The 22,833-nt window shown below is 35.1% G+C and overlaps 1 protein-coding gene and 2 pseudogenes across 1 annotated transcript; all 3 read right to left on the bottom strand.

Moving 5' to 3' along the window:
* Positions 1-8,564: 8,564 nt before the first annotated feature.
* LOC145018952 (5S ribosomal RNA) lies at positions 8,565-8,682 on the bottom strand (annotated as a pseudogene).
* A 2,449-nt stretch (positions 8,683-11,131) lies between these two features.
* Positions 11,132-12,031, bottom strand: LOC145016807 (ACT domain-containing protein ACR6 pseudogene; annotated as a pseudogene).
* A 3,489-nt stretch (positions 12,032-15,520) lies between these two features.
* Positions 15,521-18,604, bottom strand: LOC145013979 (beta-1,2-xylosyltransferase XYXT1-like). Its single transcript, XM_078972326.1, has 3 exons — positions 18,336-18,604; positions 18,064-18,234; positions 15,521-16,889 (listed from the first exon to the last, which is right to left on the bottom strand). The coding sequence occupies exons 1-3, from the start codon at positions 18,490-18,492 to the stop codon at positions 15,694-15,696; spliced, it is 1,524 nt and encodes a 507-aa protein (XP_078828452.1). The 5' UTR covers positions 18,493-18,604; the 3' UTR covers positions 15,521-15,693.
* Positions 18,605-22,833: the final 4,229 nt, after the last annotated feature.

Below are 22,833 nucleotides of genomic sequence, written 5' to 3'. Positions count from 1 at the left end.
TGTCAGGAAATGCTTACAAGTGGTTCAAGGCATTACGATCACGAAGCATCTCCAACTTCGAACAATTGAGACATCTATTCCTCCACAATTTCATGCAGTTGAGAAAAGTCAAAGGAGATGCCAACTCGATCATGGCATGCAAGCAAAATGAGGGAGAGTCTACCTGAGCATATTATGACCGGTTCACATTAGTAACTTTAAGCGTCCCAGGACATAAAGAATTCTTAGTCATAGTCGCCTTCGCCCAACGGCTACTCCTAGGACCACTGTCAAGAAAAATGCAAGGCACAATACCGAAATCCAGAGACGAGTTAAAATTCAGGGTTGAAAAATACATCTGACAGATCGAAACAGAAGAGCGTAAATAAACAAATTTAAAGGCCGTAGCGAATTCCAACCTCAAACAATAATCAACCGCCTCCTACTCCCGTCACAACCATAAAGAGCACAACGACATAAACCACGACAAACAAAGCAGACATTTGAGACATTCCTCCTGCAGATTCCGCCCATTCGTCAAAGACGATCCGAGGAGCCACATGTCGAAAGTACATGCCGTAGAAAAATCCCACAGTGGACAGAGAAGGAAAAAAGTAAATACTATGAATACCACAAAAGCAAAACACAAGACACCGGAGAATGCACGATACTCAAAAGAGAAGTAGCAGACAAGCAATTGAAAGGTGTAACGCCCGTAGATCAGGGCTAGTCAATTTAGAGACAAGGAACATCAAAAATGTCTTTTTGATAGAAGATTATTTAGTAGGATTAGTCTTAACTAATTTGTAGTATATATTACAAGGATTCCGTACATATAAAGAACGTTGAAATCCGAGTTATAACGAAGAAGTTATGACATGTCAAAGTTTCGCGACAGAACCAACACGACACAACGCGACGTAAATAGTGAATTTACGATAGAGTGATATTTAGCCTTAGCGATCTAAACGAAAGTCGTTGAAGACGTTAAGCCGATAGCGTGCATAAAAAGAACGTCCAAATCTGACTTCGTATGAGGAAGTTATGATTTTTCTAAGTTTCAGCTTAGCAATATGCAGCCCGAAGTTCGACTTTGAGATCGTGTGAGTTCTATCCAAAACAATCTAAACGAGAATCGAAGATATCGTTGATAATAGTGCAACGGTGAAAAGACAGCCAAAAACAGACGTCAGATGAAGGAGTTATGAATTTCTAATGCAGTTTTCATGTCCCGGCCTACTAAAAATAAAATATTATTAATATATTAAATATAAAATCAAAATTAGCCAACGAAGTCTAAATGATAGTTGTAGAGCATAATCTCACCTAACGCGTGGATATAAAGAACGTCAAAAACAGAGCTCATATGTGAAAGTAATGAATTTCTGAAGTTCGGGGCGCGAACACCAAAGTTGTGTCAGAGTTCACGACGTGAATATAGTGTTCACGATGTGAACTCAGTATTAATGACTTCTGGAGCCTGACAGATGCAAGTTGCAATGACGCACCTGATGACTACTGAACTCACGATGTGAATATTTGAGATTCAAGACGTGAATCCAGAAAAATGGCCCTATAAATAGAAATCGAATGGTAGCCGGCCATGGTTGCTATTTCCCTTACTCTCTCACTCCCGATACCCTCTCTAGCCCTCTTGAATTAACCCCGAAGCCCCAATTATGTCCCGAGACCCTAATTGTGTCCTGACGCTCCGAAGATCCCAAAAAGAAAAGAGTTTTCTAGCCGAAATCTACCCGCAAGAAGTCCGGTGTATGAAGATATCTCGGTTTCACCGAAGAGTTACTACTTGGAGAGCCATAGTGCTGCCTGATAATCATCTTATCAAGTGAGTGTATAGTCCCTTTCATAAACATGATTTTAATACAAGTATTGTTTGAATGTATTAAGTATATGTTTTGGGTAAGTGTATAGTTACTCTCTTCTAACACATAAATATGAAGTATTTGCTATGAAGTACGTGCTATGCGTTTATATATTGTTGTATGATGAGTGTGAAATGGATGTTTTATATAGTTTTAAATTAGTTAAATTATATATGTATTTTATATCTACAAATATGTTGGGTAGAACATGGGTAGATGAGATAGTTGGTGTGTGATAAAAGATGAGTTGGATAATGAGTTCAAGAGGTTAGTTTTAGACCCGTGAGTATGGATCAGGTAAAGAGAAAAACTTGTTATTAGTCTGGGAGTATAGATTAAGACTAAGTTAATTGTCCCTAATCCGGGAGTATGGATTGGGCACAGTTTTAGATCCGGGAGTATGGATCAGGTGATGAGATTAGTTTTAGATCCCGGAGTATGGATCAGGTGAAGAGATTAGTTTTAGATTCAGGAGTATGGATCAGGTAAAGAGATTAGTTTTAGATCTGGGAGTATGGATCAAGTGAAGAGATTAGTTTTAGATCCGTGAGTATGGATCAAGTAAAGAGAAAAACTTGTTATTAGTCCAGGAGTATGGATTAAGACTAAGTTAATTGTCCCTAGTCTGGAAGTATGGACTGGGCACAGTTTTAGATCCGGGAGTATGGATCAGGTGATGAGATTAGTTTTAGATCCCGGAGTATGGATCAGGTGAAGAGATTAGTTTTAGATTCAGGAGTATGGATCAGGTAAAGAGATTAGTTTTAGATCTGGGAGTATGGATCAAGTGAAGAGATTAGTTTTAGATCCGTGAGTATGGATCAAGTAAAGAGAAAAACTTGTTATTAGTCCAGGAGTATGGATTAAGACTAAGTTAATTGTCCCTAGTCTGGAAGTATGGATTGGGCACAGTTTTAGATCTGGGAGTATGGATCAGGTGAAGAGATTAGTTTTAGATCCAGGAGTATGGATCAGGTGAAGAGATAAGTTTTAGATCCGGGAGTATAGATCAAGTGAAGAGATTAGTTTTAGATTCCAGGAGTATGGATCAGGTGAAGAGATCAGTTTTAGATTCGTGAGTAGGGATCAGGAAAAGAGGAAGGTTTTAGATATGAGAGTTTAGATCGTGTTATTGTGAGGATTGATGGGGTGGGATAAAAGTTGCTTTTATATGGTGAAATTATATAAGTTTGTGAGTTCTAATATATATATATATATATATATATATATATATATGTATGTATGTATATATATATATATGTATGTATGTATGTATATATATATATATATATATATATATATATATATATATATATATATAACATTGTGGGATGAAAACGCTATATGCTCACCAGGCTCCCAAGCCTGACCCACTCATTTTTCTTTGTATTACATGTTATGGCACGAGAGCATAAGTTGGCTGACATAACGAGAGATTTTGGATTATAGGCCAGTAGTTATGAATAACTGTTGTAAGGTATATTTTGTTTTGTTTATGCTTTTGGTATGTATTGAACATGACATCCCAAGATTTTGTTATATAATGAAAATACATTTCTTTAAAGAAATGATTTGATAAATTCTTATCATATTTTGTTTTGGGAATAAATTCCGCAATTGTTTTCTATAAAAGATTACTCTGATTTTAAAAACAAAGCATAAACAAATCAGTCTTTTTTGGCCGTGAAATTTGGGATGTCACAAAAGGAGATCTAACAGAAATAGAAAGGACCCTACGGTCAAAGTTCAAAGCTGACCAAAAAGATGGGAGAACCCGCAAGGAAGTAGGCAAACAACCAATCAAAAAAGAGGAGATTTTCACAATAACGAGACCCAAGGATCGAGACAAGTACCAACGGATGGCCAAAGGCGATGTGATCCCTCCCGGAGACACTCTAAACATCAGTTTCTCGCCATCAAACCTACGAGTGCCTGACTAGGACCCAATAGATCCAATCATAATCCCCGCCACGGTTATACATCAGAAGACCTAGCGAGCCTTAGTTAACGGAGGTAGCAACATCGATATCCTTTACGAACACTGTTTCAAGAAACTTTCATCATGTTGGAGAAGGATCCTGAAACCGCCAACCCAGTCACCAGTCGTTGGCTTCGCGGGACATAAGTTGTGGCCACTCGGTACCATAAACCTACCATTAACTATATTCGGTGTCAATAGGAACGAACAAGTAACCCGGATAATCGAGTTCTCGGTAGTCAAGCAAAGATCCGATAACAATATCATCCTTGGGTGCCCGAATCTTTTTCCAGTACAGGCTATCCCATCGAAAATACATGGCTTGGTCAAGTTATAAACAACCAAAGGTTCAACAACGGTCATAGCCATTAACACACGAGCACCGCCAACCCGGGTAATCGCCGTGTAGGCCACCACATGCATCCCAAAAAGAAGTCGGACCATGATACTCCCACCTAAAACGGTCAAAGACGAGAGGAAATGTGGCCACACCTCTGATAAGAATGTGACATCCCCATTTTCACGTCCAGAAAAGACCGATTTTGTTTATGCTTTATAAAAATCAGAGTATCTCTTTTAATAAAAACGTTGCGGAATTTGTTCCTAGAAAAACATGATAATTTCATTATCAAAGCATTTCCGAAGAAATGTATTTTTATTCATTTTAAAACATTTAGGATGTCATCGTCAATACAGAAACATAAGCATAAACAGAACTTACATACATTTACACTAGTGATCTATGTCTCCTTAATCTCTCAATGTAATGTAACTTCACCTCGTCACCTGTGATACAAGTAAACTGAATCGGTCAGGTTGGGAAACCTGGTGAGTACATAGGGTTTTCAACCCACAAGAATATAATTATTATGTTTAATCATCAAACAATTAACCCAATTACCCATCCCCATTATCTTCTTTATTCCTAAGTACCTTCCCTAAGGATTTATCCTAAGGATCATCTCCTACATCATATTTACATCTCATCTCCTTACATCACATTTCCTTATATGTTTGTTCCTAAGGACTCTCCCTAAGGATCATCGCCTATTGATTCAGGGATTACTCCCTCAATACATGCCCAACAAGGGTTAGGGTATCATCGCATGAATACGTAGTTACAACATCTCCTGGACTCGTAATTCATAGTAAGGGGTTAGAGTATCGTCGCATGAATACGTAGTTACAACATCGCCTAAAATCGTAATTCATCACCTACAGGTTATGATTCTGCTGTTGTTTCCATGGGGTTGTCTATAATAGTCTGTGGTCGCCATCTATACTCTGTAGATGACTACATCTCCAAATTGTCAGACAAGGTTATAGTATCTTTCATCCTACATCACTGATTCATCATCACATATCTATCCTCACCTAATTATCATCACATATCTCTCATCATTTTATTTCATCACACATCAACTATTTCATCTACCCATGTTTTATCCTAACATATTTGTAGATATAAAATAAATATATAGTTTAAATCATTTAAAACATGTATAAAATCATTCATCCAGCATAGACAGCCAGTATCCAGATAATATGCACACATGGCATGTAATTTATATAAAATACTTCATATCTATGTGTAAGATGAAAATAACTACGCACTCACTTGAAAATGTGGCGATTCCGAACTTAGACAGTGCTTCGCTTCTTAAAAATAATTTCCTTCGACGAAACCTAGTATTATTATCACTAGAGTTTGATCTATTATTCGCCGAGACTAATTAATCGTTTAGCTATTACTACTATTATATAAGCGTTAAACAATACTTATATAACCCATAATAATAGCTCAAGTACTTATTATAAGTTCCTAATCACGTTACTATAATTAAATAAAAGCTATATTAAAAATAGTATAGGCCTAGCTCACTTACAGCGGGTTTAATAGAAAATCGGGCTTTGCTTGGAGCAGCGTTGTCGAGATGAAAAGTTCTTCTTCTCGAAGCCGTCAAGCACTCTGGGGCTTCCGCCTCGTGTTAGGGAGGTTCTCTAGACTTTTCGGGGGGTTTCGGGGCTAGAGAGAGGTTCTAGAGAGAGAGAGAGAGAGTAAAGAGAATAAAGAATGGGAAAGGTGTGAAGAAAATGAGGGTGGAAGAGGTTCTATTTATAGGGTGAAATATGGTTGAACTTGGTGCCACATGTCACCATTTGGTGGCAAGAGTTGGGGAGAAAGTAATGGCCAAGATTGTGCCACGCCACCCATTTTGGCACAACACACTTCCGACTTCTAAAATCCGTAACATTAACATACGAGCTCCATTTTTTATGTTCTTTATATCCACGCGTAGGTAAAAATAATATCTACAACTTTCATTTTGACTCCGTCGGATAATTCTCGACCGATCTTAAATTTAACAGTACGAGAAGATTAGACTGTTAAATGACCGTGAAAAATTCGTAACTCCTTCATACAGACTCCGTTTTCGTCTATCCTTTTACTGTTTAGTTCCTATTAATGAGATCTTCAACTCTCATTTAGGTCGCATAAGCCAAAAACCGCTCGAACTAAAATTCAAGTTTCAGGTCGTGCACTGCTAAGCCAAATCTTAGAAAAATCATAACTTCCTCATACGAAGTCAGATTTGGGCGTTCTTTTTATGGACGCTTTCAGGTTAACATATTCTATGAATTTCATTTAGATCACTAAGGCTAAATTTCGCTCTATTATGAATTCACTATTTACGTCTCCCCGGTGTCGTGCCGGTTCCGTCGCGAAACTTCGACGGGTCATAATTTCTTCGTTATAACTCGGATTTCGGCGCTCTTTATATGTACGGAACCCTTGAGACATATTCTACAACTTGGTTAAGATTATTTATTGTAAATAATCTTTTGTCGAAAAGTGATTTTCAACCCATATTATCTCCAAATTGACTAGCCCGGATCTACGGGCGTTACAAAGAAGAACGATCGCAAACCTCGGGCATGTAGCATTGGGGGGATGGGTGCGGTAGCAAAAATATTACCACACCAGATACATCGCATATTGCTAGTATGAACACCATGAAGGGCTGGCTACCACTAATCATGCCCATGCGCCTTCGCGAAGAGAAGACACAAGGTATGAAGAAGAAACCTGATAGAAAACAAAACCAAGAAACCGCGAAAGCTGGGGAGGGAAAGACAGGGAACTACCATGTAAAAGAAGATACATACATGAGGTTGCCAGCAATCGAAAGAGCCTGCAATTGGTAGAAGCTTTCCCCAGGATGACATCTGGTCCAAAAACCCCGTGAAAAACAGAATCAATAACAAAAATGTGACGCCAGATGACATGAAACTTCCAAAAGATACTAACCAAGCAACCGACACTAGAGAATGGAAGAGATTGAAAATCGTCTTCCGAAGGACGATTGTCCCAGAAATAGCTAGTCATGTGAATGCAAACATCAGAGAACTTGTAAGCACATGAAACTTCCTGTGTATAAACTCCATTTCCATTTATCCACTGCAGTGTTGCTAGTCAGAAGCTACACTCATCCCAATCACTAGTCGTAAGATTCACCTATTTAAAAAAAGTTAATTTTTAACCCCTTAAGTCCTATGATGTTGATTGGAATGGAATCAGAAAAGATTACCTGAATCTTGAGGGCATTAGCAAATTCACCATTGGGCTTTGTTGGAACCGCATTCGCTCCTCCTAATGCTTCCGATGTCTCATTGAAAAGTCTAGTCAAAGTCCTAATAACTGCCATTTGTTGAACTATCAAAGTCCCAATAACTGCCCTTTGTTGGTACATTGGATACTTGAGCAGTCTGGATAGTTAGAGGGGCAACAGGAGGTGTGAGGGACTTGGTGGTTGCATTTGATTTGAGGAACTTCTTTGTAATCTTGTGTTACCAGGTCTCTGAGAAGACTTCACTTCATTACCAGGTTTATTTGTAATACTATCTTTGCTGCAATGAAACCAAAGAAGAAATATCTTTTTTCTGAGTAAATGACCTAAATACCCTCATAATTGTAAATCATAATAACAAGTAATAGACCTTGTAGGAGGCAATGTAGAGGTCTGGATAGTTAGAGGGGCAACAGGAGGTGTGAGGGACTTGGTGGTTGCATTTGATTTGAGGAACTTCTTTGTAATCTTGTGTTACCAGGTCTCTGAGAAGACTTCACTTCATTACCAGGTTTATTTGTACTACTATCTTTGTTGCAATGAAACCGAAGAAGAAATATCTTTTTTCTGAGTAAATGACCTAAATACCCTCATAATTGTAAATCATAATAACAAGTAATAGACCTTGTAGGAGGCAATGTAGAGGTCTGGCCAGATGGCCTAGCATGATAAGCACCATCCATTGTGATATAAGGTGAAAAATATGTTGCCCTTAAAGCTTCTGCAGCACTTAAAGTGTAACATCCCCCTCTGGCACGTATCACAATATTGTACGCTTTGGGCCACTCGGCACGAGGACTTCCCAGGGGGTCACCCATCCCGGTACTACTCCCGCCCGAGCACGCTTAACTGCAGAGTTCTTATGGGATCTGCTGCCCTCACGGCTTTAAAACGCGTTGTGATAGGGAAGGTATCCACACCCCTTATAAGGAATGCTTAGTTCTCCTTCCCAGCCGATGTGGGATCAGGTGCAACCCACCTTCACCCCCCATTATAGGGTTCGACGTCCCTGTCGAACACATCGACCCGTGCCCCAGCTCTGATACCATTTGTAACATCCCCCTCTGGCACGTATCACAATATTGTCCGCTTTGGGCCACTCGACACGAGGACTTCCCAGGGGGTCACCCATCCCGGTACTACTCCCGCCCGAGCACGCTTAACTGCAGAGTTCTTATGGGATCTGCTGCCCTCACGGCTTTAAAACGCGTTGTGATAGGGAAGGTATCCACACCCCTTATAAGGAATGTTTCGTTCTCCTTCCAAGCCGATGTGCTTACGTTTACAGTTTTGTTTTCAGGTACCTCTGCATCGAAGGGGAAGGAGCCGGCGCGGTAGAGGCACGTCATACACACACTCTTCGGTTTCCGCATTTACGAGATTTACTGGGATTGTACTCTGATATTTTGATGGGATGTATGGTTTGACCTTTTAGAACATGGTTACGATGTGTTATGGTGTGATCAAACAATGTCTTTATTTATTAATGTTTTCTAAAGTAATATTTTAAAATGAAATTTTCGGACGTAAAATTTGGGTCGTTACAAGTTGGTATCAGAGCTAGGTGGGTTAGATCTGATCCCACATCAGCTGGGAAGGAGAACTAAGCATTCCTTATAAGGGGTGTGGATACCTTCCCTATTACAACACGTTTTAAAGCCGTGAGGGCAGCAGATCCCATAAGAACTCTGCAGTTAAGCATGCTCGGGCGGGAGTAGTACCGGGTTGGGTGACCCCCTGGGAAGTCCTCGTGCCGAGTGGTCCAAAGCGGACAATATTGTGATACGTGCCAGAGGGGGGTGTTACAAATGGTATCAGAGCTAGGGCACGGGTCGATGTGTTCGACGGGGACGTCGAACCCTATAATGGGGGGTGAAAGTGGCTTAGATCTGATCCCACATCGGCTGGGAAGGAGAACTAAGCATTCCTTATAAGGGATGTGGATACCTTCCCTATTACAACGCGTTTTAAAGCCGTGAGGGCAGCAGATCCCATAAGAACTCTGCAGTTAAGCGTGCTCGGGCGGGAGTAGTACCGGGATGGGTGACCCCCTGGGAAATCCTCGTGCCGAGTGGCCCAAAGCGGACAATATTGTGATACGTGCCAGATGGGGGTGTTACAAATGGTATCAGAGCTAGGGCACGGGTCGATGTGTTCGACGGGGACGTCGAACCCTATAATGGGGGGGTGAAAGTGGCTTAGATCTGATCCCACATCGGCTGGGAAGGAGAACTAAGCATTCCTTATAAGGGGTGTTGATACCTTCTCTATCACAACGCGTTTTAAAGCCGTGAGGGCAGCAGATCCCATAAGAACTCTGCAGTTAAGTGTGCTCAGGCGGGAGTAGTACCAGGATGGGTGACCCCCTGGGAAGTCCTCGTGCCGAGTGGCCCAAAGCGGACAATATTGTGATACGTGCCAGAGGGGGGTGTTACATAAAGCCCCAACAACACCTAAAGCCCTAGCAGCACCAGCCAAAATAGGTAGCCTACAACAAAATTTCACAATTTTATCCATTTACTCACCTAACTATTATTATCTTAAATATTTATTTATTTATATATATTTAAAATACCATGTCATTTATGAATTCCCTATTCTAGCCAAGGAACGCCATGCCAACAGCAGGAACTCCAAGCCCACTAGAAATTGCAGATTAGACACCATAAAAATTTAACATTGTTTTAATGACCAAATAGCCCTGGGTTTATTTAGCAAAAACGTTGGAGCACCAGGGAAATTCTAATCACATGGATCCCAATGACCACCATCTTATCATTAAACCATGCTCAGAGAAAGCTATCAACCCCTGCCATATGTTTTTAAAAAAATAACTGAAAAACTTCTAGTGTTTCTGTTTCATCATGTATGAAAATAGAATGAATGGTTGTACCTCTCCATCAGGTGAAAAGCTCAAAACAGAAATTACAGTATTTGCACTAAACAATGGGTTGGCTTCTATAGGAAAGCATCCTTCTCAGGAAACTTCAATACATTCTTCTGGTTGTTGAGTTTTGCCACATTAATAGGTGCTTTCCCATCCATGTTTTGCAGAGTACTATATATCGTAATAATAATAATAATAATAATAATAATAATAATAATAATAATAAAGAAAAATCAAAATTAAAATAAAAAATATTTAAAAATAATTGATTATATAAAAACTAAACTTACATGGCTGCACCGTTATCTAGCAAGAGGGATACACATTCTTTTCTTCCATAACTAGCTACGTAATGGAGGGCAATGTTCTTGTTTTTATCTAATGCATCCACTTTAGCTCCTGCTTCCACCAGAATTTGTGCACATTTCACCTACAAATTTACATATTTGCCCATCACCTCATATTAAATTGGCTTGTTTTTTTTTATAGATAAAACCATTATGTGTTGAAAAATACCTCCCCGTATCCACAGGTAAAATGTAAGGTCTTTTATGAGATTAAACCTTTTTTAACTTTGAAAAATCCACCCAATTATGCTAGTCAAAATTGTTTTGTGCTATAGAAAGAAATGAAATTAGTATATGCTAACATAATAAAATAAATAAATAAAAGTACGTTGCTATTTCTTGAATTTAACCTTATTGTAAACTTTTGGCTCATCTAATCATGTATTATGCTCACAATTCATAAAGAACAAATGAAACCAAACAAAAAACTAAAACACCTGATATGCCTCCATTTTCCTTGTGTGAACTACTCCATGAAACACAACATATTGCTTATCAGTCAAAGTCCAGATTATATTAAACAAAAGCTTTGGTCGATCCCTAAACCTCATAGTAATAATCGTGTAATCCTTCTCAGCACAATCCAACACACTAACCTGTGGCCTCCATCTATTCTCCTTTTCTTCATGTTCTACCCTTCCAACATTCTCATAATCCCTCTCAGCAAACATAATCTGATGCAATCGTCTCTCCCTATGCGTAAACCCCGGGTTCGAAAGCGTCATTTTACCAGTGTTCAAGTTATTGTTCCCCTTAAGAACATTACACAACAGTTTCTTAATAGTTGAGAGTCTTTTATGATCTTAACTACACTTCTTGTTTTCTCATCTGTGACATGTACAACAGCTACGACTCTTGTATTGAGTCCATATTTCAACATTGACTACATTACATCCAAGATTTGTGAGAACTGCAGATACTTTTGATAATAGTCCAGGTCTGTCTATTCCAGCTAGTTCTATTACTGTGTAATCTTCGGAAGGCTTTAACCAACTGAACCAGTTAATGAAGGGACATAAAAAGCATCACTTTCAAGCACCTGTAATGAAAGAAACATTACATAGTGAGCTTTGTTCCAAGATAGGCTTTAGAAGGGGTAGAAGTAGAAAAGATGTGTACCTTTTTTATGTAATTGACAACACCTTCATCTTTAATTTTGCTTCCGCTAGGGTTAATATGATTGAAAACTGTGGATTGTCAAAATCAAAGAAATAGGATCAGATACTCTAGGGAGAAAGAGAATCCAGATGGAAATGGCGTAAAAATTTATTCAGATTCTTATTTGATGCAGTGACGTGAAGAAGAACAAAGAATAATGTACCATCCATGAACCATCTGTTGGATTAATGTCTAAGTCCATAACTATAATTGGTAAGACTTGACCCGACCCGGCATGGTCCATTTGGGTTGCATGGCATCATGCATTTGGATAGACTATAATGAGAGAAATAACACTTAAGGTTGGTTAATATATTATAAGTTCTAATATATTAATAAGGTTATTTAATTAGTATTGATCAAGAATTAATTTGGAATTAATTAAGTGATCAAAAGGAGACTAATTAAATATATGGGTTGATTGTGTAAATCATTCATTCTTATATATGTGGGCTTGTGATCCAAGATTCCTTATGTTGGACTAAGTCCATGGGGTGACCCATGGATAATCCATGGAGCATAACGAATGGGTAAAGTGTAACACCTGGCTCCTGGTATGTATTTTGATCTATGTATTTTTGGCATTTTAGCTGCACTCGACGAGTTGTAGGCCCGACTCGCCGAGTAGACCCGCGTTTGTGAGCACGTTTAAGTTGGAAACTCGGCGAGTCCGCTTGTCTGGATGAAACCCTAACTTTAAGGGTTTGCACCCTATTTAAACCATGTTATGAGCCCCAAACTCGCATCCTTCACCCTCAGAGCATCATTTAGCAAACCCTAACCATTCCTTGAGCATTTGAGCATTTCTTGTGTGAATCTTGAAGTTTTGAAGAGAATAAGGAGGCTAGATCCAAAGGAATAGAAGAAAATCCAAGATCTTGCACCCACTACAGAGTTTATTGAGGTAATAATCGGATTTCCTTTTGCTTCTATGATTGATTCTCCATTATAAGCACATTTAGGCCATTTTATCCATTTCTTAGCTTGATTATAGTAGAGATATCACTTTGGGTTGATTAGCCTTCGGATCTAGCCATGTTTCAGTTCCAGAAACGTAGATCTAACACCTTTATGGAGCCATTTTGCATGAAAGCCCTAGATCTACTCTTTTAAGTGTCTTTTGAGCCTTTAAATCCCTTTTCATGCATATGTACACGTAAATTTGGAAAGTTTACGTGGTGAACAAGCTATAGGAACCCATATCTATAAATTATATGCAGTGGTTTTGAGCAGAATCGATTGTATAGAAGTTGCATGCAACCGACTCGGCGAGTCATTCTTCAGACTCGGCGAGTCGGGTCACGAGTCCTTGGGTTTCCCCTTCTATGTATTATGTCGAGTGGAACCAGTGAGTTTTAAGGGGACTCAGTGAGTCGGAGATCGGACTCATTCATGGAAGGACTCGCCGAGTCAGGGCATTGACTCGGCGAGTTGTTAATACAACTCGGCGAGTCCCAGTTGGAGTGTTCATATGATGAAGAAGAACTCAACGAGTTGTTCATACAACTCGGCGAGTCGGATGCAGTTTGACTAAGCGCTTGTATCAAAGGGGAACTCGTCGAGTCTATGCCATACTCGACGAGTAGTAGCGAGCAGAATTGAGAAATGGGAGTAGGGACTCGACGAGTTGGTGGCCCAACTTGACGAATCAGGTCAACTGTATGTTGACTTGCATCAAGAGGTTGACTTTGACCAGGGGTAAAATAGTCATTTTACCCTCAGTATAGTTATCAGTATTTGATTGAGTGTTCTTATGGAAATTGTAGCCGGGGTGAAACCGGAGCAGCAGCAGACAAATTCCAGAGCAGCAGCAGACAAATTCCTAGTAACCTCAAGATGCTAGAGGAAAGCCCCGGAGCACCTGAAGGTTCTAAGAAAAAGAGCTTTTTGGTTCTAAAAGTTCTGCTCCCGCAGAGCCCGGTTTCTAGCATGGATAGATGATATAGTTGGGATCACCACTTTATCAGGCGAGTGTATAGTTACTTTATCAGGAAATCATATTGTTAAAGGAAATCATATTGTTAAGAAGCGAAGCGCTGTCCAAGTTGGGATCACCACTTTATCAGGCGAGTGTATAGTTACTTTCATCTTACACATGGATATGAAGTATTTCATATAAATTACGTGTTTTGTGTGCATATTATCTGTTTACGTGAGATCTATGCTGGATGATCGATTTAAACATTTTTTTTATGATTTAAACTGTATATGTATTTTATATCTATAAATATATTAGGTAAAACATGGATAGATGATATAGTTGATATGTGATGAAATAAAATGATGAGATGCCTCGATGTTTACGATGATCCAGTCATCTAGCAGAGTATAGATGACGACCACATGTTCACCAGGTGTTTATTTGAACCACATGTTCACCAGGTGTACTCCACCCCCTCTTGGTTGCCTTATTTGACATGTATTGCTAAGGAATCCCCTAAGCAATGTTGTCCACCCCGATGAAAAATCCTTAGGCTAGGTCCCTTATAATAGATGCTTTAGAGGATAACGTGAATGACTAATCGGGTTGAATGATTTGATGAAAATAATAAACTTATTTATTGTGGGCTGAAAACCTTATGTGCTCATCAGGCTCCCAAGCCTGACCCACTCTGTTTCTTGTATTATAGTTAGTGACACAAGAGCATAAATACAATGATATGATGAGAGATTATGGATTATAGGCAAGTAGAAATAAATAGAATGGTGTAAGGTCTATGTTGTTTTTGTTTATGCTTTTGATCTGTATTGACAATGACATCTCAATGTTTGTAATATAATGAAAGTACATTTGTTCGTAAATGCTTTGATAAGTTCTTTATCATATTTTTGGGAACAAAATCCGAAAGATATTTCTTTAAAAGTATACACTAATTTTCAAATAAAGCAAAAACAAATTGGTCTTTTCTACCCGTGAACTTGGGTATGTCACATGTAATATGTATACAATCGCGATAATCTATTCATTTCAAACATCAAACAAAATAAAATAGTATTGTTAGTTGTTAATGTGATGGAAGTCAAGAAGAGTATATTGTACTCTTTGGATATCTTTAAAATGTCATAAATGAGAGCTTTCTAATCAAGGCAATGTATTTGAAGCAAAGTATGGAAAGAAATTAAATTATCAACCGTATAACAACTTTTTTAACATCCGATATGTATGTGCTAAGAGCTTGTGAACGATCATCTTCCTCAGTGGCAAACTAACAACTAAACAATTCATTAACAATTCTTCTTAAATAGAAGTAAACCCTTTAGAAGAATCATGAAATTGGTTGAGATAAAACTCAAACAAAAACAATAGACAACAAAATAAAAGTTGTTTTAACCGTCTGATGAAGATGATCAGAAACCTAATTTTCTGAAAAGATTCCTACGTTTTTGAATAGATAAGGTTATTATGGTCTAGATAAGGGTATTATTGTCTATTTTATTATTTTTTTCAATTTTAATGATTTTTAATTGTAAAAAGTGATTATTAAATAATAAAAACTATTTAAAAAATAGATTTGGGTAAATTTGATTTTTTTAAAAACATTAGCAAAGATAAATATGATATTTAAAATATAAACCCGATATATATATATATATATATATATATATATATATATATATATATATATATATATATATATATATATATATATATATATATATATATGAAATTCTCACAAATTTTTTTATTTCACTCCAACTTGTTTGCATCAAGGCAATGTTTAATTTACACCAATCAAATATTTTACTTGATGGCACCTGATCTATTTTTGTACGATAAAATTCAAAAAAATCACAAAAATAAAAACAATAAAAGAACTACAAATTCTAAGAATCATCGAGCGTTTGCAACGTCTGAATGACGTCCTATAAACCCCAAAGCTTCAACTAAAGTTGCTCTAAATCTATTCAAATTTATTCTCAAATCCTGCTTATTCAAATATATATCCCTTGCGGCGGCGTATCCTCCTTTCGCCGCCACAGACGCCGTATCCGCCACCACCGGATGATCAAGACCATACACCTCCGCCAACGAGCTCTCCACCGGTTCAATCAAATACTCCAAATACCTCAAACCCATCCCTGGACCGGGTTCGCTATAAAAAGCATCAGTCCCATACTGAAACCCCAGTGGTCTAACCTGTATCATAACACCTCCATCAGGAAGAAAGATTTCGTTAGCTAACCCTGCTCCATGAGCCCCCACCATAACACTACAAGAGTTTATCACACGCGAAAATTTCTCAACGTTCGACATCTCCTTATCGTTGCTAGCGATGATCACTCGAAACCCTAGTTCTTCCATCATTTTCACCATCTCCGCTTGATTTAGGAACTTTCTTGTTCTCTGGCGAGAAATTAAAAGCAATACAGGTGGATTCTGTGTTTCGAAAACGTTTTTTGTTTTCAATTTATATGTTTGTCTGATGAATTGTCGGAAATCTGGCATTGAGTAGTAATCAGTTGGGTTTTCTGATGTGTTTATGCCTATAAATTTGTGGAATTTTAAACCGATTACGGCTCCGGGAAAGCAATGGACGCTTGAATCCGTTGCTGGATTTATGATTTCGTGATCGGAGAGACGTGGAAACACTCGTCTGTATTTTTGAAGGAATGAAGGTTTGTGATCGACGACGACGAAGTGTACTTTAGATCTGAAAAGGCGAGTGGTGATGTACAGAGGAATAATGTTTTCGTTGAATTCATGGAATAGGTTTCCGGTGTATCCGCCGGTTGAGAAGATCACGGCGGGGTGTTGGTGGTTATGATCGCAAGTCAGTGGTGCTGGGTCGGTGGTTGTGGTTGTGATTGTTACCGGAGTAATGTAGTTCATAACGTATGGACTTTCTTGCATTGCATAAGGCCGGACGACGGTGGTGGTGTTTCCGGCGGCCGGTTTGTCCGGCGGTTGAAGGTGGACTTGGATTTTGCTCATGTCGATTTTCACAGCTTTATTGGCTACACAGATTACCGACGATAAACTTTTATCACAGGCGAAGCCTGTTGAATCGAGCTTTATTCGATCTTCACCTGTTTTCATAAGAAAATAAAAAATCAAAACTTTATGAATACATAAAGAATAATGGCGTGCATATTTTTAACTTTAGTTATACATGGAACATTCTAAAATTATATATAATAACATGGCTCATGCACTATTATAATATTGAAATAACGTACATTACAGTTGACATTCAAGTTTGGGTTAACAATTGGCTTTTTATGATTCCATAAGATCCGTTCCTTTCTCACATCATTACTCCATATAACTCAAATTCTAATACAAGCACATGAACATGTATATATTCATGATTAATTAACCTCTCAAGAGATTATTTTGTTGAATCGGATTTTCAATAAAAAGTTTTTTGATAGAAAAAGGTTTTTATTTTAAACTCTTTCAATAATTAAATTTTTAAAGACAAGGAAATTAACTAATGTATTTTTTTATCTTATTCATATGTTATATAAATTACTTTTATATGAAATTTCCAATTTATTTTATTCATATGTTATATATGTAAATTAGTTTCATTGATTTTCTAATATTTAAGTCAATGTCATTATTTTTAAAAATAATGTTAGCTTATGTTAATAATCTAGTAAATAAATAAAAATGATTAAATATTATTTTAAGATAATGTCTTTTTTTTTATCTTTGGTATTTATATCATTTTGAATGTTTTGACAATTATTTGTATGATATAAATTTCTATAAAATATATTCAAACTATTTTTTATATTTACTCAAATATATTAAATTATAAAATTTAAAATAAAATTACTATAATGAGAGTGTAAAATAAGTTATTGTGAAATATAAATGCCAAAATAGACAAATGTAAAAAGATAATTAAAATGTTAGAGAATACTTGGATCAATCACCTATTAAAAAGAAACTGATCATGCATCTTTCCTAACTTTCTAAAAGCTTCATCAAAAAGTTTTTAAAAAGCTACCGCTGAAATTCTCTTAGATTGTTGTAAATGCGTATAAAATATAGCTATCTAACATTCGAAAACATAAAACTAAAAGCAAGGCATCACATGCATGTTCGTTTGGAGTTTTATATATCAAAAAGGAGATCCAACTATCATATCATGAGATGCTATCCTCGAAACTTTTATGATCATGTTGCATGAACACTTCATCTTTGTGTGTGTATGTGAGAGAGAGAGAGAGAGAGAGAGAGAGAGAGAGAGACCTCCGACTAGTCTTGTTAAAAGAAATTGAAGAGATTGGTTACGATCATTCTTCTTAACAGCAGCAATCATATTCTTCTTAACTTCAGGACTTGTCTCCTTCTTAACTGCGTTACTGATATCATCAGGTTTCCAATCTGATATAATTTGCTTTCCTGTAATCACAATATCCACTAGAATTCCAACATAAAAATAAGTCAAATAATATCACCAGAAAAAAAAGTAAAAATAAATAAGAAAGTAAAAACATGATCATAATCAGAAGAAAACGTACGTTTTATCTGTTGAGATGTGGTAGTACCCTTAAAGCTCAATTCTGTGTAAAGTAAACTAAAGAGAAAAAAGGCACAAAGTGTTTGAATTGCAAATAAAACGAGCCTCCTTCCTCTTCCTTTCTCCGTTTTACCAATCCTCGTATCTTTGTGAACCATTTTTTTGATGTTTTTATTTTGTGCTCGTTGCCTTGTGCTTCTCTAATCTCTAGCCTTCATATATACAATTTTGCGTAGTTGCATGTGCTATAGTTGACCTCACAATATGATAGATTTTCTTTTTCTTTTTAGAGTAGATTTCATTTTTTTATGAGTATTTGTTAATTTTTTCAAATTTATTCATAAAAATGTTTCTTCTTACAATTTTGGTTCTTATTTTTGTTTTTTTTAACGATTTAGTTCCTATACTATAGTTGTGGGACGTAAAATTACAAAATCAGCTAATATAAAAATATAGTTGTTTGCCTTGGGAAAAGGGACAAAAAAAATGTTACAAGAAAATCAAAGAAACTCAAACAATGACAAAAATGAAAAATAAACATTTTAGACCAAAATTTTAAAAATTGGCTTTACTCATGTCTAAAAATGTAATTTTTTTTATTCTTTTAATAATGTTGTTCCAAAACAGGAACGGCAAGTTTAATGGTTTTTTAATGCTTTGCTATCAAGGGGTTCGATTGTTAGACGGCACTTCTTGTCCTATTAAAAGTTGTGAGACATTTTTTTTTTAATATTTTAGGTGTGGTATAAATTTTATATTGAAAATACTCGTTTGCCCTTAGTTTTGTTTGCTAATAAACGTCATCAAAGTCAGAAAACAATCGATAAATTAAAATGTTTCCCTATCGTAGCTTTTAATATTAGGGTAGACTGATAGTTTGCAATATTCTTCTGTTTATTGCTTGACTTTATATTTTGCCCATCGGTCCTAACAACACGTTCGCCAACATGTACTTTTAACTGAAAAAGTGAAAATAAAAAATTGTAATATTTTTTAATCGATTGTCAAATAATACAAAAAGTTAACCAAGTTCTCATTATAAATACATATTTCGCACGAGAAATTGTTGCGACGAAATGCAATAAACAGCGAAATTTAGCATAAACACTCCTTTAAAATAACACTTCATGAAAATGGACCATTATTTAGTTTGATATGCCAAAAATAAAAGTTAGCACAGTGAAATTTAAAATTGCAGTCATAAATTGTTATTCATGTGAAATTGTTCATATCATCATAAAAAAAAAATTAAATTACCTCTGTCTTATATATATATATATATATATATATATATATATATATATATATATATATATATATATATATATATATATATATATATATAGGTTCAGGTTCATTTGAAACCATTCTAATTTTGTAAGACCGTGAAACCAAATCTAAAAATAATTTTAAAATGCAAAATAAATGGAAAAATCCAAAAATTGTTTTTTTAAATATTATTTTCGGAACTTGAATTAACTAAAAAAATATAAAAAAATAAATAAAATAAAAAAAAATTCCGTTTTTTTTTTTGAAAAATACGTGAAATATTCTAAATAGAATATTACACTGACATATTCTAAAAAATATTTTTAAAATGCAAAATAAATGGAAAAATCTAAAAATTCTTTTTTTAAATATTATTTTCAGAACTTGAATTAACTATAAAAATTTTAAAAAAATAAAAAAAAATTCTATTTTTTTTGAAAAATACGTGAAATATTCTAAATAGAATATTACACTATACATATTCTAAAAATAATTTTAAAATGCAAAATAAATGGAAAAATCAAAAAATTCTTTTTTTAAATATTATTTTCGGAACATGAATTAAATAAAAAAAATAAAAAAAATAAAAAAAAATAAAAAAATACGTCTCACGGTCTCACAAAATATAGGTGGTCTCAAATGAACCTAACCCTATATATATATATATATATATATATATATATATATATATATATATATATATATATATATATATATATATATATATATATATATATATATAACCATTAAATTAAAATGATTAAATTAAAATAATGACAAGTGTCATATTTTAACAATCAATTTAGATTTATGATTTTTTTTATTAAATATATATATTTGAGTTTTTTTTGGTAGAGATAACATTCAATTTAGGTTTACGATTTTTTTTTAATTATATATATATATATATATATATATATATATATATATATATATATATATATATATATATATATATATATATATATATATATATATATATATATATATATATATATATATATTTTGGTAGAGATAAAGACCATACCATCAAAAGGAGGTCTTAAGCATCGTCGACAATTTTTAAGGGAATAGTGGATTTTTTCATAGGTCGACATAGAAAATGAAAATTGGTGTGATTTTATGCTAGTTCTTTGCAAATGATTATTTCTTATTTTTTAACCTTTAATTTTTCTATTGAGTGAATTACACAAATGATCCATGGACTAATCGGTAACCTTCATTTTTATTCCTTCCAAAAAAGGTTTTGAATGTATGGTTCTAATGTGAATGTCTCGTATCCCAAACAAGTCCCTAGTTAATTACTTGGTAGTTAACACCCATCAATTCAAAATTCACTATTTATCTTCCATTTTCATGTATATATTTCGCTTTTTCTTCATTTTCTTTTGAAACTGAAATAAGGTTTAACCAATTGTCTAGCCAAATTAACTTAAGCTTTTGGTTTGCTTCCAATTAATATCCTTTCAACAAATATTGACATTAAGATGAAACTGTCACAATAGACCCCTTTTAGATTGTATGTGAGGGTCTAGTAAAAGACTTGAATGAAGGACTTTGTGAATTCTGCACACTGACAAATAGATCTTAATTAATTGAAGAACACGATTTGTTAATAATATATATAGTCGACTTCTATAACTAACATGTGAGTAGGCTTGTTCCAATGTACTTTTCAAATACAAAGAAAAGTTTGATCTTCCATCCTACATAAAGTAAAGTTTGATAATCAAAGTATTTGACTCGTTCCAAAATCTTTTTGATCATACAAGTTTCTATCTTTCTAAGCAGAATAAGTACAAAAAGTCAAACGTATTCAAGAACTTAGTATGGAGAAAAGTATCATTTAAGCATATTTATGATGTCATTATACAATAATTGTACACCATACAATTTATTGGGGACCGAATTGGGAATTGACTTGTAGGTAGCGAAGTCTTCTCTATTGATATAAAGGAGCATTTTACATGAATCGTATAGGATTAATCTAAGGATGATATCCGATGTATTAATACCATGTATATATTAAAAAAAAAAAATTAAATAAGTGAGGTGATATGTAGGGTTGACAATTCTCGATACGACCCGCGACACGACCCACAACATGACACGAAATAAATGAGTTTGAGTTGAGTTTTTCAACTCGCCAACCCGTTTATTAAATGGGTCATATATAAGTTTCTCAAAAAATAAACGGGTTGACCCGCCAACCCGTTTATATTCATATTAAAAAAAATTAATTTATTTTTGAATATATTTATGTATCAGGTATTAATATTAATAAGTATTATATTATATATACCATTAATTCATAGGCTATTTGATTGTTTTGATATTTTAACTCGTGATAGATGGTCTAAGGTTATAAATCGTAACATATAAGGCTAAGTCTGTAAAATGTTTTATGAATGTTTTTAATTTTCATTTTGATGTTTAAAACTTAAATATCTAAAATTCGGATATGTTTACATCAGCTATCAAGAATTTATTTATTTTTAATTGTCAAGTTTATTTATGGAATCTGACCCACGAATTCAAATCTGATCTACGAACTCGTCAACCTGTGAACCCGTATAAATAAATGGGTTGATGTGTAATATATGAGTTTATATTCCAAAACCTCCAACCCATGATCCGCCAACACGTGACTTGTATATTTAAATGGGTCGTGTTTGGGTTGACATATTTTGACCCGCCAACCTACCAATCCGCGACACGTCAACCCGAACACGACACGATTGTCAAGCCTAGTTATACAGGCATCAGTTGGACTATTTGAATGCATAATCATCTGTTAATTTTCTAATTGTTTTGTTTCTAATGGGTGGTTTTTCTATACAGTTTCATCATTAGTTAAAAAAAAAAAAAAAAAAAAGTTACTACTTTAACATAGTAATAGCTCTACCATTTAAGAATTTTAAGTCAACTTTTGCCATCTCTCCACATGTATTCTCATTTATGCACCGTACCAAAGCGAATATCAGGTACCGATACGCTCTTAATGTCCAAAATTTTATATTAAACAATGTTAGTTGCATTTGTCACTCCCATTAGTATTATAAAAACCATTTGTTTAGGTAGAAAATTAAAATTATGATACATAATCTATTATTATTATTATTATTATTATTATTATTATTATTATTATTATTATTATTATTATTATTATTATTATCTGTGTAGAAGCTTCTTATTGTTAAAAGTATTTAAATCAAACAAAACTCTGCTTA

Source organism: Lactuca saligna, chromosome 9, assembly GCF_052625555.1.
Source record: "Lactuca saligna cultivar CGN05327 chromosome 9, ASM5262555v1, whole genome shotgun sequence".
NCBI classification, from domain to species: Eukaryota; Viridiplantae; Streptophyta; class Magnoliopsida; order Asterales; family Asteraceae; genus Lactuca; species Lactuca saligna.
This window is presented reverse-complemented; position numbering and strand designations above follow the sequence as displayed.

Excerpts from the sequence above, each read along its gene's own strand:
- LOC145013979 (XM_078972326.1), bottom strand. The coding sequence starts at position 18,492 with ATGGTTCACAAAGATACGAGGATTGGTAAAACGGAGAAAGGAAGAGGA. Across the intron at positions 18,235-18,335 it reads CACATCTCAACAGATAAAAC|TGGATATTGTGATTACAGGA; the intron begins GTACGTTTTCTT and ends TTGGAATTCTAG. Across the intron at positions 16,890-18,063 it reads TTTAACAAGACTAGTCGGAG|GTGAAGATCGAATAAAGCTC; the intron begins GTCTCTCTCTCT and ends TTATGAAAACAG.